Genomic DNA, 24,265 nt, shown 5'->3' on the forward strand with positions numbered 1-24,265 from the left:
TTCCTTTGAATTAGTTTAATGTTTTGAAGTTACAAAACATGACTGAAGCAGCCCAGCTGCTGCACTTTTTGATTTCTCTAGCAAAGATGAATACAATGTATTTTAATTTCAAAAGCTGTGCTATATGTACTGTTAAAAGTCATGAAAAAGCCTACTGAAATATGATTACTTGTTAATGCATACTAACAGATTTCCCACTTCAACCCAAGTTCAAGTTCAACTTTAATTGTTATTCAACCATACATAAATACCCATGAATATAGACAGCCAAACAAAACAGCTTTCTGCTGGAGGCGAAGTGCAAAACATAATACTAAGAGTCATGCACAGCACAAGGCACATACATAAGATAGTGGTAAACATACAGTCACACAAAAAATATATATAGCCAAAATCCCTGAATGTCATGCCCTGTAAATTTATAGTACATGGACGTTGTTGGCTAGAACAAGCCTGTAGCAGTCGGCAAATGCACACAATCTAGTTTGTCTTTCACCAAGGAAACACTAGAGGGCAGCACTGACAGGCGGGGCCAGCCCCTGACCCAGCATGGACACCACTCCATACCATGTCCGGTGTTTCCTGGGCGACTGCAGGAGGTGAACTCCACCGCAACCGCCCCCGCCCCTTGAAATTGGTAGACTCCCCAGTAAACCTAATTCTAATTTAGAGACAATACTGTTATGTTAAGGGTGAAAATAATATGCTGAGATGTGTTTGTCATTCTGTTCATGTATTGTTTTTCATAAATTCTATTACATTTCTTTATTTTCCTGAAGTCCACAAGAAAGTAAGCCTCAAGGAAGTATATGGTAACATATCTGTATTTTATAGTTAAAATATGGATACTCAATATCTCCATCTGAAATTCATTATTTTAATGGAGAGATCATTATCTATTTTACATAAATTAATACCTCTAAAAGATTCATATATCAGCACCAAACAATCAGTTTCAGGAATAATGTGCAATTCTGCTGTCAAGGTGAAACACTTTAATCTCCCTAATCCCTTCAGGACTACAACACTCATTGCTGTAAACTGGAAATGTGAAGGAATTTCTGCAGCAAACAGAAGATGGACAATTGCTTGCAAAAATTGAGCTTTTCTCCTTGGAGAAAACCAATCATTGAAGCAAGGGGTCTATAATTAGCCTCTTTAATACAAGATAATTGTTTTGGTCAGATAGTGACAGAGAAATGGCAGATGGAATTTAATCCAAGGAGCGTGAGGAATTAAGTCAAATGCAAGGGGGAAGTATCTTGTTAAAGGCAGATCTTTAACAGTATTGCTATTCAGAGCCATCTTGGAGTGCAAGTTCATGGCTCCTTGAATGTGGCAACACAAGTGGACAGGGTGGAAAATAATGCATATGGCATGCTCACCTTCATTGCCTGAGGCATTGAATACAAGAGCCAGGAAGTCACATTGCAACAACATTTTCATTAGATTGCACTTGTGGAGTATTGTGTGCAATTCTCGTCACCCGTTAAAAGAGGAATGTAGAGGATGTGGAAAGGGTCCAGAAGAGGTTTACCAGAATATTGCCTGGATTAGTAGTATGAACTATACGGAGAAACTGAACAAACTTGGATTGATTTCTTCGGAGCGTTGGAGGCTGAGGGGAGACCTGATAAAAGTTTATAAAACATAAATGAATGACAGGCATAGAAATGGCAAGAACATGGGTTTCCTCAGGGTCCTCCGGTTTCCTCCCAAAGGTTTCTTCTGGGTCCTCCAATTCCCTCCCATAGTCTAAAGACGTTAATTGGTCACTGTAAATTGTTCTGTGATTAGGTTAGGGTTAAATCAGGGTTCTTGGTGGGTGGTGCAGCTCGAAGGGCAGAAAGGGCCTATTCTACACTGTATCTCTAAATCAGGGGTTCCGAAACTGGGGTCCATGGACACCTTGCTTAATAGTATTTGTCCATGGCATTAAAAACAAGTCTGAGAACCCCTGCCCTAAGTGAATAAATAAACTCGTGGATGTGCATTGAAGTTGGGTTGTGAGCAGTTTAGAGGAGTGAGGGGCAAGTCTTTGTGCACAGAGGTAGCTGAAATGGGCTGCCAGGGGAATGGTGGCAGCAGATTGTTAGGCACAGGAAATGGACGGATATCAATTCTCCAGAGCTATTCGTGTTCCTTTGGCTCATATTTGTTACATTTTGACACTTTCCAGTGCTCTTTTATGACTTCGATGCATTTTAATTAATGCAAATATCAGATGTGATTATTCTTCTCACAGTGAGACTTCTAGATGTGTGATGTTAATGACTGGCTTTTATAAACTGATGTCAGGAATTTTGGAATAAATCTTGCATCTGCCAAGCAACTTGGGGATTATGGGCCTGTTGAAAACAAGAGAGTTTGCTGCTAGTCACATATTCTGTCGAATTTCTACCTGTAGTCATCAGTTATTTTTTTTCTTGTATCAAAAGTACAGTTACTTCCACTATATTATGTTTGGCATTTCATTACTGTTCTGTGACAGTGCTCAAATATCACCAGCACAACTTCTGACCTAATTTATAGGTTGTGTCTTGTGTATTAAATATTCCAGTAATAGTTGAGTAATATTCTAAATGTATTGTTTAATTAAGCATTCTTTGTTGTTTACTTAATTCATGATTGGTTAGATGTATGAGTATGAAAATGGCACACGTCATTATGCCACCATGTCAGTGCGCGCCTCATTAAAAGTAAAATCAAAGAATACACATTTATCCTGGTCCCCATGTTTTTCTTTAAATTCATTTCTGTTTTGGAGTCACAAAACATAACAATGTCTGACAGAAGTAGGATTCCCTGATGCACTAGCTATTCTGAAAGTTAGCACCTACAGCATTACTGGATCATGGTGCCAAAGGCTACAATTAGTGCAGTCAGGTCTATGACTTTAACTTTCAATTATCTTGATAACAAGCTGTGGCAGCAATTGTGCATTGTCATTCTAGCATGCAATCATTTATTAAGATTTTCTCATTTTTTTCTTCAGTTGACACATTAACCAATTTTTAATCAAATGATTTGAGGTCGGGGTCAACATCACATGTAATGCCCAGGAAATTAAAATTGATGCAATCTGTCTCCATAGCAATCATAATATCCAGCACAGGGGCAAAAGGTCTAGAGGATTTGTTAGCTTTAAATCTTAGCAATTTCTACAGTACTATTTCTTCACTTAAAACTTGTATCTTTTAAGTTCTTTATTCTCAATAGGTTCTTGGCTCATCACTTTTTCCAGATTTCTTCCTGCAGAAGTACAAACTACTGTTTAATGTTGCTCTCAAATCCACTTCACCATTAAAATTTCTCCTGCATCTGGCTGTAAGGCAGATTGTCACTAATCATTTCTATATTACATACTTGCAGAAATTTTCATGATATTATATATCCTTAATCAGCTGCATTCACATTCTGTTCTACATCAATACCTTTGTCATCCTTTGCTGAATTCAAATGTCCTTCTAATGTTAAAACTAAACTCAGCTTTTGACAGTATTACAGGTTTTTTGCTTTAATCTGAATCTCTCTCTCTGCCAACTTTCTCCCATGTAACTGTTATTTCTTATGAGATTTATACCCAAAAGTATGTATTTTAAAAAATGCACCACATCATAACAGTGAACACACACTTCATATCTACACTCCATTTGCTCTGTCCACATTTAATCACTTGTAAATTCAACTCAAAGCTCTTTCACATTATGACTGAGGGTTCTGCCAAAGATTCTGCAATTAGGCAAGACTGACTACCTTTGAATCTGTATCACCAGCAGGGAAATGGTAGATTAATTAATTTGGTTCAATTTCAAAGCTGCTCACTGAAAGATTAAAGATATTAAAATGAAAATAAGATAAAGAAATAGAAAGACCAGTACTGACATGTTGTACATATTCTTGACTGAATTTCCCACCCCCCCCCCCCATGCTTTTACCTAATTCTTTGGTTATCAATATCTTCCATTGTAAAAGTTGAAAATTCTAACAGCTCCTGGTGGCCATTGGTGAGAAACCCATACATGGGCAGAGATATCAACTGAATCCGTATTTTACTCTCAGGTGAACTGTTATCCTAAAGGGTGAAAGAAAAATAGTTATGTTCAGGTCCAATAGTTCTTCTGATGACTCAAATTTGGGAGAACGGATTTAGGACAGGGATGAGGAGAAACTGCTTTTCCCAGAGTAACGAATCTGTGGAATTTCTGCCCAGAGAAGCTGTAGATGCTACCTCATTAAATACATTTAACACACACTTAAATGTTCACATATCAGGGGAGAAGGCAGGAAGGAGGAGCTGAGCACAAAGCCAGATCAGCCACGATCTTATTGAACGGTGGAGTAGGCTCAGTGGGCCAGACGGACAGCTCCTGCTCATAGTTTTGGTGTTCTTATAGGATCACGTAAAACTATTACAGGTGGAGGAGGGTTGTGTTGGAATCTTCTGTTGAGCAGCAACATAGGCATTGAGTGGCTTTCCATCAATGATTTTCCTGTGTAGTGAATAAGTTTGGCTGCCTATCAGGTGAAGTTAACGGACAGGGAGTTTGTTGTCAAGGAATACAAATTAAATCAAAAAGTGTGTCCATTTGTAAGATTGTTGGGTACATGGGTCTAATGAAAATTGTTGCACAACTTTCTAAATGGGATGTAATAAATAAACTGGATTTATTTATTCTCAACTTGAATTAGGTGACAACAGATTTTCAAGTGCAAATGCAAGATAATACATACATTGAGGGCTTTAAGGCATTTTGTTTTCTAGGATAGTTTATCTGCTTTTTGGCATTTATTGTTTTAATGGCACATATATAAAAGTGTCAAGTGCAAAAATAGAAGAAATGGCAATAACTGAGAAGTACCAGAAAATTGAAGAAGTAAAAGCGTCTGCATAAAAGGAACAAATAGAAAAGCAAGTAAAAAGTATTTGTAAAGGAAAGATCACATGGGAAAGGTGAAGTGGGAAGGAAAACTCAGAACAGAACATTGCAAAGAGGTGCTATTAATATCCAGTACTCAAAGGAATACCTTAATAGAAATATTACAACAACCACTAAAAATTAGAGCAATATTTTGGGGGATAGATTATACAAGTAATTAAACTAGTGTTATTTTAATGAATTGAACTCAGTTGTATATTTGAGAGCAATAAGCTGAAGAAGAACTAGTTACTTATCAGAAAATTGATAAATACTTACAATGTAAGCCAGGTGAGATCTTGTTATAGTTGCAAAGCTTTTCTCTGGCACGGAAATAGTTAACAGAGAACCGGGTACAAGCTGAGGTCCTTCACTGTCTGTTCCTGAGACATGGATCTCCAGCAGTGTTGTTGCTGTTGTCACTCCATCAGTGACTAAGATTTGCATACTGTCCTCAGTGGCTGGGGTGCCATCGTGTACATAATGAAGTATGTTCCGTACTACGTCATCATGTGTGAAAGTTTCTCCTGTAGAAATTGAGAAGGCATTTAATATCTTAATGATTAAACCACACAAAAAAATCATATAATTAATATATGTGAATTGGTCACTAAAACATTACTTCTGATGTAAATTTGTTGTAAAGTTGTCACTGGAATATACAAGACCTAAACTTGTGATCAATTTAGAAGTATCATTACACACATTCATAGAGAGAAATATGAATAATAATCTTGCTGCAGATTAGTATTATTATATTTGCAGATTTGAAAATTACAATCATTTGGCATGATGGGCCATTTAATCATCAGAACCACAGACAACCTAAGAATTTTCCATATGCAGATCTCACAAGTGATTATACATTGAAGAAACAAATTGTAACGGGGAAAAAAAATATAAATCAAGAGGCTGGGAAGCATGCTGCACCCCTACTCCAAGTCCACACTGTTATTATACATCAAAGTTTTCAAATAACTCAATTATCCAACCGACGTGAATTTGAAAATAACTATAACGCAAAACTGCCGAAGTGAAAACTGTCCTCAGCCAGATGCTGATCACATGAACAGATGATATCACTCAGTGAAGATGGTAGCATGGACAATATAAAATCAGAATCGGGTATAATATCACCAGCATAATTATGTCATGAAATTTGTCATCTTTACAGCAGCAGTATAATGCTATACATGATAATAGGAAAAAAACTGAATTACAGTAAGTGTATATATTAAATGGTTAAATTAAGTAAGTAGTGCAAAAATAGAAATAAAAGAAGTAGTGAGGTTGTGTTCATGGGTTCCTTGTTCATTCAGCAATCAGATGGCAGAGGGGAAGAAACTGTCCCTAAATCGTTGAGTGTGTACCTTTAGGCTTCTGACCTCCTTCCTGATGGTAGCAATAAGAACAAAGCATAACATAATGGGGGTCCTTAATGATGGACACTTCCTTTTTGAGGCAGTGGTCCCTGAAGGCATCCTGGATACTACTGAGGCTAGTGTCCATGATGGAGCTGATTAAGCATACAACTCTCTGCAGGTTATTTTGATTCTGTGCAGTAAGTCCTGACTACATCAGTACATCTGATTACATTGCATTTGGTGACAGAAAATCAACTAGCACTGCAAATGTGACTCACCTTTCACCATTTCCACTGGCTCGCTGTAGTCTGATTTAATCAGCACTCCAAACTGAGGGGGTTCAAGCAGCTCAAAAAGAAGATCATCTGGGTGTGTGTCTGCATCACGTACAGCTAGCTGACTCAAACCTTAAGATTAATAGAGTGATATTCAATTAGATAACAGCTTATACCACAAGAACAGGCCCTTCGGCCATAATGTCTGTGCTGACCATGATGGTAATCTAACTAATCCCATCTGGGATATATCTCTCCATTCTCTGCCTGTCTAAATGCCTTTTAATCATTACTATTGCATCAGCTTCCACCAATTTCCCTGACAGTGCATCCCAGACCCTTGTCACTGTCTGTGTGTGTTTTTTTTAAAAAAAACTTACCTTATAAATCTCCATTAAACTTTCCCCTTCTCACCTTTGACAATGTTTGCTTGTATTTGACATTTCCACTCTGGGGGTATGGGAAGCAAAGAGTCTGACAACCTACTCTATCTACTGTGTAATTTTATATACTTGTATCAGGCCACCACTCAAACTTGGTCCCACCTCTTCTCAATCATATCATCTAATCTGGGCCACATCACAGTGAAACTCTGCTACTAACTTCCTGAAGCATCTACGTCTTTCCCGAAATATGGTGACCAGAACTGCACACAATACTCCATTTCACCTAGTCCACATAGCCCTTCTTCACCTTCTTTCATCCATATGCCTATCTAATAGTCTTTTAAATAACCCTAATGAATCTGCCTGTACCAGCAACTGCAGCAATGTGTCCCATGCACTCTGTACCAAACCTACCTCTGATACCACCCCTGTACGTTCCTCTAATTCCCTTAAAATCATGTCCTGTCATGTTAGCCATTGCTGCCCTGGTCTGTCTTGTTCTGTATAGCACATACAAGTGTCTAACCCTATCTAACACTGAACCCTTTCCACACTATACAGCAGATGCCCAAACAGCTCTTGCTAATTTTCTGCTCTGACTGAAGCTGAAGTATATGACTGTGGTTTTAAACAAATACCAATATTTTATACACGCAACTCTATTGTAAAATTACCCCTTGGACAACATTTTGAACAAAGAAATTTAAAGTCTGAATATCAGAGGTCATGAGCTTTATCTCTGATTTACCAAAGAAAGGTGAATTACACCCAGAACCTGGCCACAATTTCAGTCCATACTAATGATAGTAAAAGCCGCTTTGACCTACCCAAATAAAAGGTTATTAAAACACAATTAGAGCACATGGGATCGAGGGGTAAGAAAAATGGCATAGAAGACTGGTTAATGGACAAATAAAAAGAGCAGGCAGTTTTCAGACTGAGGAGGTATGACTCTTGAGATGAGACAGGCAGCAGTGCCAGGAGTCCCAGTTTGTCATAATCTATCACTGGACATCAAAGATTTTGCTTCCTGAATACTTTTATGTGCATCATGTGGATTTGGGACTGCTGATCATGAAGATGACCATGAAACTTCCCTATCACACACCATTTTTTTAAATGCCTATATTTGTTATTTCAATTCATAATTCAAGTCAATTAAATGATACCCATAATGTAAGCTGAAAAGTTTTCTATCTTGTCCAAGCATAAGCAGGGCAGATGCTGCATGGCAGGACAGGTTTTAGAAAGGCTTATAGTCGCGCTGGTACGCAACAAGTGAAAGCAACACACTGAGTCGAGCAGGGTCTTGAACTGTTTACTGTTTCAATCCGCGCACGCTTAAATGCCCGCTCCCAGCAACCCCCGCTCTTTGTGGGGCAGAAGTGACGTCGGCTTCCGGGCCGAGGTCTGCCCCGCACTCAGAGTCCTCTCGGTTGCCACTGCTGGAGCCGGTTCGCTTGCCACGTGGGCGAGCTGCCACAGGCTATAAATTTCTGTTTCAAATACTGAAATCCTTCACAGATGTTTCCCAAAATAACTGATGCCAAGATTAAGGAAGGTATTTTTGATGGTCCACAAATCAAACAGGTTATCATTGACAGGGAATTCAAAGGACCAGAGAAAATCGCATGGAAGGTATTCGAGGATGCTATTGAAAATTTTCTTGGCAACTACAGAGCACCAAACTACATGCAGTTGGGCTGACAACATACTTCAAGTATGCAAAAACATGTAGTGCAATATGTCACTAAAGATTCAAATTCTGCATTCCCATTTAGACTTCTTCCCTGCAAATCTTGCACTGTAAATGACGAGCACAGTGAAAGGTTTCACCAGGACATTGTGGTCATGGAGAAACAGTATCAGAACAAATGGAATCCATAAATGCTGGCTGATTGTTGTTACACATGTTAGTGAAATGCCTCAGAGTTCAAATGAAAATCCTCAATAAAACATTTTAAGCTTAGTTGAACTATTGCAAGGTGTCAGCACCATTGTGCAATTAAACACATTATATTCAATAAGTTAATTTCTTGTTTCTCTGAAGTCCTACATGATACAAGTAGTCTGAAATTGTATGTGTTCAGCTTCAGTTTCAAACAAAAAAAAAATTCTGAGGAAGCAACACCTTTGGGAAAAAAAAATTGTTGTCCAGTGTAATCAATCTTCTCACTGAGAACCAAGCATAATTCAATTCTACTGTTGAAATAAATTGGTATACCAGCTTGTGTTATGAGAAGATTGTTGAAATGGTTTAAGGCGATTTTCAGAAAAAGCAACAGTAATGGTTGAGAACACGCCACATGGAAAATGTATACTGTTCGTTCATCTGCTCTGATTGAAAAAATAGTAAAGTGTAATATTTTTAAAAATAAGTGATTACGAAGGGGCAGCAAATATGAAGACAAACAGTACATTAGGTTTTATTGAAAGATAAACTGAGTAAGGAGTAAAGACACCTTCCAGCTATCACAGAGGGTTTTGGTGAGACTGAATTTGGAACATTGTCTCCCATTCCAAGGAAGCATAGAGAAATTGATGCAGCTTGTCCCAGAGGAGAGATTACAAATGCTATCATTGGTTTCAAGTCATACGCACTGAGTAATGTATGTATATAGCTAAATGAACAGTGGTCTGCTAATAATGTAGAGTTGTATCAGTCACTATTGCTATACAGTGTTGTTCGTCTCTCATTAAGAGATATTTGATGAGAAACTCTATTCCTGATCCTAACCTTCACTGCACTATACATCTGCTTCATCACTTTTTTTCAGCAGAGCTGATGATGAACCAGTGAGATTTCCCAATACTCAGAAAGCAGATTATTTGAGTTTTGTTATGCAGCCCTCCGCACCCTGACCACCATCTCACTGTGACCCTCATTATGGAGGGACCGGGTCCCTAGGATACTGTCATAATCATGTTCCTTACTAACGTTAAATGCTGTTTCCCTTTGAATCCCATGTTTTATATGGAGACCCGTTCCTACGGGTTGTATCTATCAACAATAATGGCAATACTACAGCTGCTGGTTCACAGTTAAGGGCCACTGAAGATATTGCCTTGTTGGTTTCCAAAGGAAATCTTTTAAGTGACTGGAAGCTACATTTGGAGTCATCTTTCAGTCTTTAGCTTGAATGGAGATAAATGCTACTAAATGCATATCATATAATGTAGTTTGATTGATATAACTCAACAAATAACAGTGGTCATTTATGTTTACAACTTTCACTGCAACTTCCTGGTCCTGTTTTACACATCTTGAGGACAATTCTTTGAAGAAAACAACCAGACAGCAAAACAAACCAAATGCAATGAAAAAATATACCATATTTTTTGCAAATGTGTCAAGATATGTTAGTCAAAAATTAAAATAGACAAAATTTGTTGTTTCAATTTTTTTTGCTTATTTATTTGTTTCCCCACTATGCACCCTCCCCCCGACTTGTATTCTATAAGTGTAAATTTTACTCTTTGTCTTAGATATTTGGATAGTGATTTGTGTATTCTGCAAAGGTGAACTACCAAAATCCAACTGGCTGAAATGCTAGGTTCACCTGTATATATTTGTGTCGGTTGATTGTTGTGCAATTTGGGTATGAAATATTCATATTTTAAACAAATAAACAGTGAACCAGAGGGCAGATTAGGACATAGCTTACCGACAGTTGCTCTGCCGCCTTGGCTGACCTCAATGAAAGGTTCTGATATTTCAAAAATGGGAGGCTGTTGGTTGGTGGACAACAGATGTATGGTAAAATCCATTTCTGGAGAGGTGTGTTCACCATCAGAGACTGTAGACGTACAAAGAAAAGATTGTAAGATTGCAAATAAATCTAGTGAAACCTCAGGTATTCATGATTCATAGTAATTTTACTGTAATAACATAATTCCCATTTTGAAATGTTACAAAAGCAGGTGCATGTTTCTCCTATGTGTAGAATTTGACTAACGTTTCAGTTGGTGCAAACTACAAAACATCTCAACTGTGTGATTTCATAAGCTTCTAATTTATCAGAGCATGTGGTAATTTATTTATTAAATAGTAAGAGAGCAGTGGCATTATGATGTCCCAGAAGTTCTATATGCTGCAGAGTTGAGTGGCAAGGTGTGATTTTCACTATGAACAGATCACATGATCGCAAAAAACTGGCTGCTGCACAAGGCACCTCTATATAGGCCAACCTACATTGGCTTCATAGATCGTTTTGCAAAAGAGTCATAAATTGGTGCCACTCTTGGCTTGACCAGGCCCTTACCCTAATTAATTACTAGTGTTTTAAATGGGGTTAGAGTGGAAAAGGCGTAAGAGTTATATTAATTATTTACCACTCTACCCAGCATCTGGTTGGTGAATGTGCAATCACTGGAAAACAAAGGCAAGGTTGCTGTATTGGACAGAAATGAGGGACTGTTGTGTTCCATGTCTGTGCAAGATACGGCTTTCTCCTAGCACACTAGATACAGCAAACGGACTAGAAGGCTTCTCAATTTGTAGAATGGATTGAACCGCTAATTTGGAAAAGGGAAAAGGCACAGGCGTGCCTTTCATGATAAACTCTTGGTAGTGCTCCAATGTGGCGGTTTTGTTGAACACATGTTTGGCTGACCTTAAGCACCTAGCAGTCAAATGCCATCCATTCTATTTACCTAGGGAGTTCTCCTCCATAATCCTGACTGCAGTTTACATACCAACAATGGCCGAATATAATCAAGTGCTTGAGGTAACTGCATGATACAGTCTCCAAACAAGAAAAAGTCAATCACAGCACATTTCAAATCATAGTTGAGGACTTCAACAAGGGTTGTTTGAAGAAAACCTTTCCCAATTACATCAGCATATAACATACAGCACCAGAGGTTCCAACACACAAGACCACTTGAGTTAAGGACTTAAGATAAGGAATGCCTACTGTTCCATGCCCAGAACAAATTTTGGTAAAATCAGATCACTTGGCTGTCCTTCTCCTACCTTAATACAGGCAGAGGCTAAAGACAAAGTTCCAGTGATTAGAGCAAAGAGGTGGTGATGGGAGGCAGAGGAGAGGCTACAGGACTGCTTCGAGTCAGTGGAATGGGCTGTGTTCAAGGACTCATCTGTGGAACTGAATGAAAACACCAAGGCTGTCATGGACTTTATTAAAACTGACATAGCCAAGTGTGTCCCACAAAATCATTCAGCGTCTTCCCCATCCAGAAGCCCTGGATAAACCATGAGATCCGGAATCTTTTCAGGGACAGATCAGAGGCATTCAAATCTGGTGACCAAGAAAGTTACACGAGGTCCAGGTATGATCTCCAGTAAGCCATTTCATGGGCAAAGTGGCAATTCTGCACTAAACTTGAATCAATGAAGAATGCTCAACAGTTGTGGCAGGGCTTGAATACCATCACCTCTTGTAAAGTTGGGTGATAACAAGGCCTCACTTACAGATGAGTCGAATGCATACCATGCTCACTTTGACTGTCAAAACATGGAGGAACACTCAGGAAATCCCCGATGATCATGTGATTTCAGCCTCTGACACCTACATGCAAGCAGGGCGAACCCACGAAAAGCAACCTACCCAAGTACTAAAAGCTTCTGCTTTTCAACTGGCAGGAGTGTTCATTGAGATGTGTAACTCTTGTTTCAGCAGACTGAGGTACCCAACTGCGTCAAGCAGGCTTCAATTATACCGGAGCCTGAGACGAATGTGGTGACTGCCTCAGTGACTATCGTCCAGTAGCACTTACATCCACTGTGATAAAGAGTCTTGAGAGGATGCTGATAAAACATATCAACTTCTGCCTGAGAAATGACTTGGATCTGCTCCAATTTGTCTACCAGATGGTCCACAACAGATACCCTCTCATTGGCTCTTCACTCAATCCTGGAACATCTAGTCAGCAAAGATGCATACATCAGGATGCTCTTTATCGACTACAGCTTGGCATTCAATACCATCATCCCCCCTAAACTAATCAATAAGCTTCAAAAGCTAGGCCTCAATACCTCCCTGTATCTTTGGATACAGATCTGTACAGAGATCTGGATCTTTGATTTCCTCACTTGCACACCCCAGTCAGATCGGATTGGCAACAACATCTCCTCCACAATCAAAATCAGCACAGGTGCAGCATGAGGCTGTGTGCTTAGCCCCCTGTTCCACTTACTTTACACTTATGAGTGTGTGGCTACACACAGCTCCAATGCCATGCTCAAGTTTGCTGATGATGCCACCATGGTGGCATCGAAAGTGATGAGGAATCAGCATATAGGAGGGAGGCTGAAAATCTGGCAAAGTGGTGCCACAATAATAACCTCTTACTCAATGTCAGCAAGACCAAGAAGCTGGTTATTGATTTCAGGAAGAGGAAACCAGAGGTCCATGAGCCAGTTCTCATTGGAGGATCAGAGGTGAGTGGGTCAGCAACTTTAAATACCTCAGTGCTATTATTTTGGAGGACCTGTCCTGTGCCCAGCACATAAGTGTAATTACAAAGAAAGCATGACAGTACCTCCACTTCTTCAGAAGTTTGTGAGATTCGGCATGACATATAAAACTTCAACAAGCTTCATCAGATGTCTGCTGGTGAGTATATTGACTGGCTGTATCGTGGCCTGGTATGGAAACACCAATGCCCTTGAATGAAAAATCCTACAAAAGGTAGAAGGTACAGCCCACTCCATTATGGTTAAAGCTGTCCCTACCACCCTACCACAGAACACATCTGCAAGAGGAATTGTCGCAGAAAAGCAGTGTCCATTATCAGGGACCTCCGCGACCCAGGACATGCTTTCTTCTCACTGCTGCCACCAGGAAAGTGGCAGAGAAGCCACAGGACTCATACCACTAGGTTCAGGAATAGTTATTACCCCTGAACCATATGGCTTTTGAACGAAAAAGGATAACAATCACTCAATGTTATCATTGAAATGTTCCCACAAACTATGTACTCACATTCATGGACTTAATTTCATAGTCTCAATATTTATTGCTTATTTATTATTATTATTTTCTTTTTGTATTTGCACAGTTTGTTGTCTTTTGCACACTAGTTGAATGCCCAAGTTGGTGCGGTCTTTCATTGATTTCATTTCTATGGTTATTAGTCTATTAGGGATTTCTTGATAATGCCCACAAGAAAATGAATCTCAGGGTTGTATGTGGTGACACATTTGTATATTGATAATAAATTTAAGTTGAACTTTATCTTGTGACAGAAATGTGTAATACTCCTGTGAATGAAGTGCACAGATTTCATGTGAATTAATTATGTCAACAATTTCAATTCTCTAAGCCTTAAAATTAATTGTTCTTTGCAAACAAAAATGTAAATAGTGCTCAAATAAATTCAGTGTTTAATGATAGGAGAACCAATAATACTGAAATTCAGGTTTCAGAACAGCAATTACCACTTGTTTTTCTTGAGTCCTGATTTATATAGCCATGCAAAGATGTTAACAGAAAACCCAAGGAAATTACCTTGTAAATTAGCCCACATTCCAGCCAATGGATAGTTATTACTCATGGATTCATAATCAGAGGATTAAAACACATGCTAACTCTAGACTTTCCATGATTTGCCAATTCGGACTTCTCAGAAATCAGATTTTGAGATGTCTTAAGTTCTTCATTTCTCAGATGACCATTCCACCAAGTTAACAAGTTAACATCTAAGACAGAGTATGAGGCGTTAGGAGAGAAGCAAGCATGAAAATCCCTTAAAGTCTGGAGGTACAAAGTTATAGCCATCACTCCATACTTCTTTCTCTTATAAGACTGCAATGATACATTTTATCAAATGTGAAAGGTTCTGAGCATATCTCTCAGCCATCTCTACAGAATTCGCCGAGGGTATTAGATATCCATTCAATGAGGCACTCCAAGGAAAGTTAACATCAAGAATTATGTACCTCTGAAAAGGAAGTTCACCGACTCAGGCAGACCTAGGAGAATAAAACCAGACTCACATCACATAGCTTGGAGATGTCCACTGTTGGAAATGGATTAAATAAATTTGGCAATACTACAGTATAAAGAATGGTTCACATTTCGGGGTATCATAACCAACTGAAATGCACAAAAACGACAGCTAAATAATCAACCAGGATTTAAACCACAGATAATGGGTAATTCAATGCTCAAGCAGTGGTTTGTGAACGACTTCAAGTTCACTTTGAGGTCATTCAACGGTACACATGAAACTACCAAACAAAACACCATTCCTCTGGACCAAGGTTCGCAACACAGTACGTATCCTAACTCACACACATAACACAGAGTAATATTACCTTGTGTCATAAATTAGGTGCATTTATGACACAAACTTAAAAGAAAACAGTATAACGCTACTGGCATTTCATTGATGATGAGACTTAGGTGGTGGCAGTTAGTTCAGTAGTCTTACAGCCTGCGTGAAGAAGCTGTTTACTACCCTAAGAGTTCTTGTCCTAATGCTACGATACCTCCTGCCTGATGGTAGGGGATCAGAGCAAATGTTGGACAGATGGGAGAGATCATTGACAACAGGAAGCAGTGCTCCTGATGATCTTTTCAGCAGTCCTCACAATCCTCTGTAGGGACTGGCAATGAGATGCCCTGCAATTCCCATACTTGACAGTAATGCGGTTGGTCAGTACCTCCTAATGGTGCTCCTGTCAAAATTTTGAACCAGCTGTAAGTTATAGATGAGAATGTTGAGTCCAGGAACATTAGGAGAGTAAAGATAACTGGCATGATGGGCATGCAATTGGGGTGTGTCAACAGACAGATTGGTGACATAGGTGTGCAAGGACCACCTAACCTGAGCCATCTGTGCACCATCAGGTGAAGCTTACAATTAAGTTCCTCATATGGCAATTAAAAACTTGGGCAATCTCCTTACGCTACGCCAGGAATTCAACCACTCTGTGTACCATAATGATTGCTGGTGTGGGAAGCTGGAAATATAATGGCTTTTAAGGCATAATCAAGGAAGCCTTGCTTTGTAACATTAACTAATTCATAATAATCAAAGTTGCTAATTGGTCAACAAGGTGAAAATTTGCTCTACTCTGATCCGACTGTGTCAAGTTGATTGGTCCAAATTCCATGCTCTAAGTAATATCTTTTTGCAGAAGACTGATGAGACACTATGATTGGTATAGGCAGAAAGAAAACTCCACTGCTAGAACGGGATCCAGCTGATGTTCTGCCTAGTTAACCAAATGGTTAGGTAAGGGAATGATAATTTAACAATCCAATTCTCTTACATTCCTTATTGATCTCAAATGCCTTAGTAACATCTAAAATGTTCCTTTCAGTACTAAAATGGTGCTTCAGTGAGGTATGCATTCCTTTATGTATTAATGGGACTGAATAATTGACTGAGGTATAAAATGGAGAAGCTTATTTATAGTAAATGCTCTCAGTGAGAAAAACTAACAACATTAGAATGGAATTCTGTCACACAGAAAATAATACTTCTTGTTTCCTTTCATAATTAGGGACCCATTTACTTCACAATCAAATAACCTCTAACAGAGTTCCAAGAACAGCCTCATTCCTACTGGCCGTTACTTGTAGTGTGCTAATTATAGCCCAGTTAAAAATGTGTGAGATATTGACCATGTGGATAAAAGCCAATAGCTGCACTCAGGAATAAGCAGCAACAATGTGTGCACCAAATAAAAATGAAAACCTTAATTTGAACATTTTTTTGCACCATGTTTCTTACCAGTGAAGGAGAATTTGAAGAAGCCTTGCACATGGAAAGATGCAGCTGGAGGTCGGTACAGAATCCTCCCACTGTCAATGTCAGCCTGAGTGAATGATGTGACTGGGAAGAAAGGTTTGTCAGAGCGTTCAAGTGTACCTAAATTAAAGTAGTACAGTTTATAGAACAATGAAACAAAGCATTCTACTATTTACAAAATAGCATGTTTATATATTTATTTATTTATTGAGATTTGGCTCGGCATAGACCCTTCCAGCCCTGAAGCACTCCGTCCAGCAATCTTGATTTAACCCTAGCCCACTGACAGGTAGTCTTAAATTACAACGACCAATTAACCTACCGACTGGTACATCTTTGGACTGTGGCAGAAAACCCACATGGTCACAGGCAGCAGCCGGAATTGAACCCGGGTCGCCTGTACTGTAAAGTGCTGTGCCACCTGGTACATTATAGGTCTGAGTTTTGTAGAAAAAAATAACAGTGAGACTAGTGGTATTCATCAACAGCAAAGAATAACCTGTGAGTAACTTCTGACACCTGCAAACGTGCATTAAAATGCAGAGTTTGGAACGCCCTTACCCGATGTGCACTGCTTCTCTATAAAGCTTTACGGCACCACTACGTGAAGGGAGAGAAGTTATGGTACTGGCCCACTGGACAAGCACGAAATGTACCAATAAAAGGGTCCATTCAGGTACAAGTGAAAATTTTACAGCTCATTGTGCTGCCTGACAATTTCTCTTGTCCTTAACTTTATGTTCTTGTTACAAATGTGAAGTCCGCTTATTAAATTTTAAATATTGGAGACCTTTCAAACATTCTGTCAAATTTCCCTCTTAGTCTTATGCTCTTCTTCTTCATTTCACTTTCTGAACATGGCAAACTACTTCTGTAGAAAAAGTTGCCAAGAACAACCTGGCCCTGGTAAGGCCACGATCACCCACATCTATATGACACAGCACATAAAGCTCATGATGATGAACATGAGACTTAGATTGAATTATTGAAATAAATTAAGCAGCACAATTTTAACAATACATGTTAAATAGCATAAATAAAAAGCTGTGCCTTACAAGGATAGTATGCAAAACTACAAATATCATAATTTCATATTTTCTAAAGAAATAATTATCTTCAGTTCAATTACCTAAAAATATGAATGGGTATAGCCATTTGTTTTTCAAATGGTGTATGAAGATTTCCTTTCCTAGGTTTAGAAAGACCTCCACACAAGAACATTATAATAATGGAGAAGGGGTATATCCAGCCTGCCCTGCCATTCAGTTTGATCTTGGAAACTCACCAGTTCACTATTACCTTCAATTCTGACCTTTAAATATTTGTCCCATCTCCAGTTTAAATATTTCTAATGATTTGGCTTTGACTATCCTTACTGACAAAGCATTCCAGAGATTCAATAATCTCTGAGAGAAGAAATTTCTGTGTGCCTTAGTTTTAAATGATTGCACCCTTATTTAGTAACTTTGTCCCCTTAGTCATAAATCTCCCACTAGTGAAAGCATCTCAACATTGACCTTATTAGGCCCCATAGGATCTTATATGTTTGAATACAGTAAACCCTCAATCTTCTGCACTCCACATCAAATAGTGCCCTGGAGATTCCACTGTATGCTTTTGATTGTGAATTGCACTTGTACAGTCTTGTGTCATACATGTACCTGAGAACATCATTTCACATGCAACACTTATTTGGACTGTTGCAAGGGAAATTAAATGACAGCATTTTACAGTGCAGCTGCCATTGTGAATTGTCAGAAAAAAATGTAACAGCATTATTTGCTTTGCAGCAGTGTATTTTAAAGGCTGAGCAGATATCAGTCTTGACATTTGGACCTTTATTCAGTTGGCATCTTTGATTTACCTGCTGTACTCAGACGTTAACCAATCTCAATATTTTCAACCACTCTCCCCAGATTTAGATGCTTCATCCTGATTCTCCTACACATCCCTATCCCAATTCCTTATTCCTCAAGCAGAGCTTAAGCTATTACACGCAAGTAAACAAAGCTCAAAAAGGTGGATCTTTTCCTCTTAACAATTCCCTGATCCAGCTCTATTCTCAGGGATGTGGAGAAAGAGATAAGGGAAATTCAGCAGCTTCCTAGGCTTTTGAGGTCTTTAATATAGCCTTCAAACACATAACCAATATTTATAGTGCTCTACACGATCAAATTTGTTGGGCAGTAAAATATGAAATATTCTTTTACAGGAATATCAAATGTGGACTATAAAATTAATGTTTTAGAGCTAGTGAGTCTGCTACCAGTAGCTATGGCACTGTACACAATTAAAATTCACTGATTCACTTCATGCATCAAAGTCCAATGTTTTTGGACTGTTTATACAACTGAAAATAGTTTTTGATTAGTTCAATTTCTTATCAGTTCATTTCTGAAGGTTAGGCGGGAAGAGACTGCATAAGACATAGGAGGAGAATGAGGCCATTTAGCCCATCAAGTCTGCTCTGCCATTCCATCATGGCTGACTTACTATCCCTCTCAACCCCATTCTCTTGCCTTCCCTCCGTAAACCTCGATGACCTTGCTAATGAAGAACCTATCAAGCACTGCCTTAAATATAATCAATGATTTTGCCTCCAGAATCATACACGGCAATGAAGCGCACAGATTCACCACCCTCTGGACATAGAAATTCCTCCAAATCTCTGTTCTAAAGGGATGTCCTTCTGTTCAGAGATTGTGCCCCCTGTTGCCCTACTACTGGAGACATGCTCTCTATATCGACACCATTTAGGTGTTTCAATACTCAATAGGTTTCAATGAGATCCCCTCTCATTTTTCTAAACTCCAGTGAACACAGGCTGAGAACTATCCAACACTCCTCCTATATTAATCCTTTCATTCCCAGGATCATATTTTCTTCAACCCTCCCTAGACCCTCTCCAATGGCAGCACATCCTTTGTTAGATAAAGGGCCTCAGCATTACATTCTAGTCATCTCAATTTGAATGCTAACACTGCATCTGTCTTTCTTTCAATCACTGTAAGGAGAATGCCCAGTGCAAATGGATGCTTGATGCTCAGTGTCGACTTAAAGAGCTGAAGGGATGATTTTTCAAGTTCAGGTGTGCCTGAATGGACTCCAGACATTGCTGTCAGCTTCAGGTTCCCCTACTAAAACATTCACAATTTCTCTCTCTCCGAATGCTGCTTGACCTGCTGAGTATATCCCGACTTTTTTTTAAATCTTACGCTTCCAGTATCTGAAGCATCTGCCATATTTTACTTCTGGAGAAGGTATTCAAAGGAAAATGAGACATGTTAACCAAAGGGTGGAGAAAGAGATAAAAATTTGAGTTGAGCAAAAATGAAGCAGTTGTCCTTTTAACACTCTGACTGCCTTCATTGCTTGTTCACTTTAGTTTCTGGGGTAATATATTTGGAACCAGTGAGGGTTCAGCATTTTTTTTTAAGTTTGCTCATATTACTTTAGAGTAGTAAATCAAGCAATTAAAGAAAGGCTATGAATACATTTTGACTGTTATGAGGCTGGACTGGTTCATTGGGATCATTCAGGTAGCTTCTACTTACTCTAGTTTACAACTCCATTCCATATCATGTGACTGATCTTTAAGGAGTGAATTTCCATGTGATGTAAAGAACCAGCCTCCTCTAGCCCTGATGCATTCTGCATGGGAAACCAGGAAACAGAATGGAAATACTGCTTCAACCTTATCTGGTGCTGCTATTGTCTCCCAGCCGGTGTTATATACATATGGGACTATGCTAAAGGTAGCACACACTCGCTAATCCTATGGGAAGTGGCCACTGAGCTGTACTCCCAAGTAATTGATTTTTAAACTCTCTTTACAACCTACAAAGAAAGAGCAAAAAAAAAAGAAGAAAAAAGAAAAAAGAGCGCTGGGCATTGATTCAATTAGAAGATGTGAAGGGAGCACAGATGTTTGGGTGGATCTTTTGACATTTTGTTACATAAAAACAAACGCTTCTGTCTTTGTTTGGATTGAGTTGTTCTCCAATCATGGCAATTTACTTGCAAGCATTCTGCCACCAGGTGAGGAGACATCATCAGTGGGCTGTCTCCGTCTTCATCTTTTACCATCACATTTAACAAATTACCAACCACAAACAACAGAAGCAACAAAGATTTTATATGTGTATACTATGCTCCAACCTGTACATTCATTTATAAAAATAAACAGGAAATATTTCCACATCGGGCACATTATTAATACTTGCCGTGATCTGGGAGCAGTGGAACAGTGATATTATAGATTAGATCCTGGCTTGGTGTGTCTTTGTCTACAAAGGATAATTGTGTAGTCTGGATTATTGTAACTCTGTCTTCAAGTGCCTAAGAAAACAGAAGTGCTTGTCAAGCAAACATATTTCACAATATAAATGTTCTCTCCATACAGTAAATTCCAGTTAATATGGCTATTAGTTAATCAGGGCAGGTGCTTATCCGGGATAACTCTTAAAGAACAAAAACTGAGAAAATATCCAGGATTCCCCTCGTTTATTTGGAACGCCATACCACTTATTTGGGACAGAAGACTGTTGCCAAACAGTTTCTAACTAGAGTCAGTCTCATGTACTTGTGTGGCCACAAGACACCACACCGTGTTTACAGTGAACTGTTTTTAAGCAGCGATATTTGTGTGTTTGTGTTCAAAAAGCAGTGATTTTTATCGCTGATAGATGGCAAGAAATAAGCAGTAAGACAATTCAGAACTGTTTTGCTCACTGCGGTTTCAAGCACTCAGCCTTAGAGATACCAGAAATGGCCATGATTAAAAATGAAGCAGTTTCCCTACTTCAAGTTAGGAACTACAAAGAATTTTATGATATTGACAATCATAGCGAATGTTACAATGAAGATTTGGAAGATATAATCATCGAAAGCATTGTATGACGGTAGTCTATTATCTGCACTAGGTGTCTGTACTACTTTTGTTCTTTTACAGTCAATCAAAAGAACACAGCGGCATACAGTAGATGAATTCCTCCGTCAAAAACTATTAGGAACTAATACAGATTTGTAGCACTGTAAGCACTGTCGTAGTTTTGGAATGTTCTAATATGTTTGGTATTTCATTTAAATACACAATTTGTTACTCAGTTAAGTAGTAGTTTTCCTTTTTTTAAAAATACATTTTAACTATTTCCATGAAACTTTGATTAATTTGGGCAATTGCCTAATTTTGCCAAAATGTACTAGTTCCTGATGTGTCCCAATTAACAGGAATACACTGCATATAATTTTTTTATCACATATGAGGCTTACATTGCAGTGGTTAATATCCAAAAACAAAATAGGTATAACTGACGCTACAATTAAAAACTTGATAGCAGATTATATCCCAAAATGCACTGGAATCTGAACATGTCTGTAACTATAACTAAATTGGGCCAGTGACCCACAGACATTACTTTCATTCTGTAAGGAAGAAATATCATAAGGCCATTAAAAGTGCATTTCAGAAAACCTAATTTTTTGTTCAAATTTAGAGCTTACATTCTGTAGCAATTATTAAAGAGCATCAAGGTCATTTTCAAACTGAGCAGGCCACCAGTCTTCTCCAGAAACTGCTTAATTGCTGTTTATTAAACTGGGGATTTGTCAACTTTCTGCCTACGTGGCAGAGCTGAAAATTACACAACAGATTCTGGCGCTGGAGCTCTTGAATTTCCTGAACTCCACTTTTTCCCCATAGATTGTTTCCCACAGTAAATGGGGTTATTCACTTTGTCTTGATGAAAACCTCCTGCAGCAAATTTTCTAAACTTAACTCAAGCAGACATAGTGGGGAACAACCAAGTAGTTCTTACGGTGATCTGTAGTGGGGTAATAATTCCTGGAGCGAGCTGTGGAGCATCCTTGTTTTCCTGCAAAATTCCAATTTTAAATATATGGCTTTCGTCTCCATTGTAGGACCCAGTATTGTCTGATACCTGCAATTAACAAAAATTAGTGGGTGATTCTTTCAACAAATTATATTATTCTACATAAAAGGTAGTGGATTCAGCCCAGTATATCATGGGCAAAGCCCTCCCAACCATTGAGCACATCTACATGAAATGCTGTTGTAGGAAAGCAGCATCCATCATCAAAGACCCTCACCACCCAGACCATGTTCTTTTCTCCCTGCTGCCATCAGGTAAAAGGTACAGGAACCTAAGGACTCGCACCACCAGGTTCAAGAACAGTTACTATCCCTCAACCATTACGCTCTTGAACAAAAGAAGATAACTTCACTCATCTACTGAGAAGTTCTAACAACCAATGATCTCACTTTCAGGACTCTTTGTCTTATTATTTCATACTCTCATTATTTATTGCAATTGATTTATATTTTCATTTGCATAGCTTGTTGTCTTCTATGCTCTTGTTCTCTCGTTGATCCTGATTATAGTTACTACTCTATAGTTTTGCTGAGTATGCCCACAGAAAAAAGAATCTCATGTATGTAATGACAGGTATGTACTCTGATAATAAATTTACTTTGAACTTTTTTGTGCTTATATAAAGGAATTGAAATAATATTTGCAAAAAGGAATTCAGCTTGTATTCATCCAAAAGAATATCAAAATGTCCCAGATGGTTTCTTTGTGTATGCTGTGAACAAAGCTGCAAGAATGTTAAAATGTTAGAGAAAATGTGACTGCAATCTTCATTGGTGAGCATCTGAGAATCCAGTCTTAATATTCTGAACAAGTATGAGCCAGCGGCTCCTTGCTATGCTCTACCACCTTTTTTGTACATTGCCACAGTCTTTGGCCTGCTGCAAAACAAGCTTGCAGTGACATTGCCAGAACGTGGCTGTGATCCACGGCTCACAGGAGAGTGGACTGAAAAGGCATAGCGGCAGAAAAATGGATCCTGGTCTGCAATTCTAATAGGTTAAACACTGTTAGTCCAGAACCTACAGGACATTGATGGTGTAGAAGAAGTAGATTTTCCAAGAATGGATATTACTCCTATTAATACATGATCCCTGGTGAATTCAAAGGTAGTATGGATAATGGATTCCTAGTGAGTATAGAGTCAGTGCAGCAATAGGGCCGTTGTGGATTTAAAGGGAGTGAAGGAGCAGGGCCTCTGGTGAGTTGAAAAGACATGGGAACAGGACCAGATGACCAGAATGGCAAATCACTAGAATTTCAAGAAAACTAGACGAGAGATAATTAAAGTTCTTATGTAGTAGATGAATGAATAAGTTTATATAGTGCCTATGATGTCATCAAGACGAAAGTTGCTTTTAAAATGTATTCATGTTGCTTTGTACTCACAAGTTGCATTCAATATGCTTAATGGAACATATTTTGATGTTTCCTACACAAGTGGATGCAGATAAGGGAGGTATGCAGGCAGATGGAACTAGGTTGGGAAGGGAACAGAAAAGTGAGGCAAGGTAGAAAAAGCACGAGTGGAGAGGTATGCAGGCAGATGGAACCAAGAGGGGGAAGATAATGAGTCTTGGGAGAAGGGAAGGAAAGGAGAACAAAGCGAAAGACCTTGGGTGGACTGGTGGGAGCAGGAAAGGAACATGACAGTATGGAATACCCTTTTCCCTTACTTGTTTCCACTATCACGTACTAGCCTCTAATACT

The 24,265-nt window shown here is 38.8% G+C and overlaps 1 protein-coding gene across 5 annotated transcripts in view; it reads right to left on the reverse strand.

The window, feature by feature from the left end:
• Positions 1-24,265, reverse strand: part of fras1 (Fraser extracellular matrix complex subunit 1) — a 594,524-nt gene that overhangs the window by 151,339 nt on the left and 418,920 nt on the right. For 4 of the 5 annotated variants that reach the window (XM_063043539.1, XM_063043540.1, XM_063043536.1 and 1 more), the window contains 8 exons: positions 22,484-22,606; positions 20,891-21,005; positions 16,650-16,787; positions 14,848-14,880; positions 10,610-10,741; positions 6,562-6,690; positions 5,199-5,446; positions 3,939-4,075 (listed from right to left, as the gene is read on the reverse strand). In XM_063043539.1, the coding sequence (XP_062899609.1) occupies positions 3,939-4,075; positions 5,199-5,446; positions 6,562-6,690; positions 10,610-10,741; positions 14,848-14,880; positions 16,650-16,787; positions 20,891-21,005; positions 22,484-22,606 (1,055 nt within the window). The remainder of the gene's footprint in view (positions 1-3,938; positions 4,076-5,198; positions 5,447-6,561; positions 6,691-10,609; positions 10,742-14,847; positions 14,881-16,649; positions 16,788-20,890; positions 21,006-22,483; positions 22,607-24,265) is intronic. The other variant, XM_063043538.1, reaches the window with a different exon arrangement.

The sequence above is a fragment of the Mobula hypostoma genome, chromosome 3, assembly GCF_963921235.1.
Source record: "Mobula hypostoma chromosome 3, sMobHyp1.1, whole genome shotgun sequence".
Lineage (NCBI taxonomy): Eukaryota > Metazoa > Chordata > Chondrichthyes > Myliobatiformes > Myliobatidae > Mobula > Mobula hypostoma.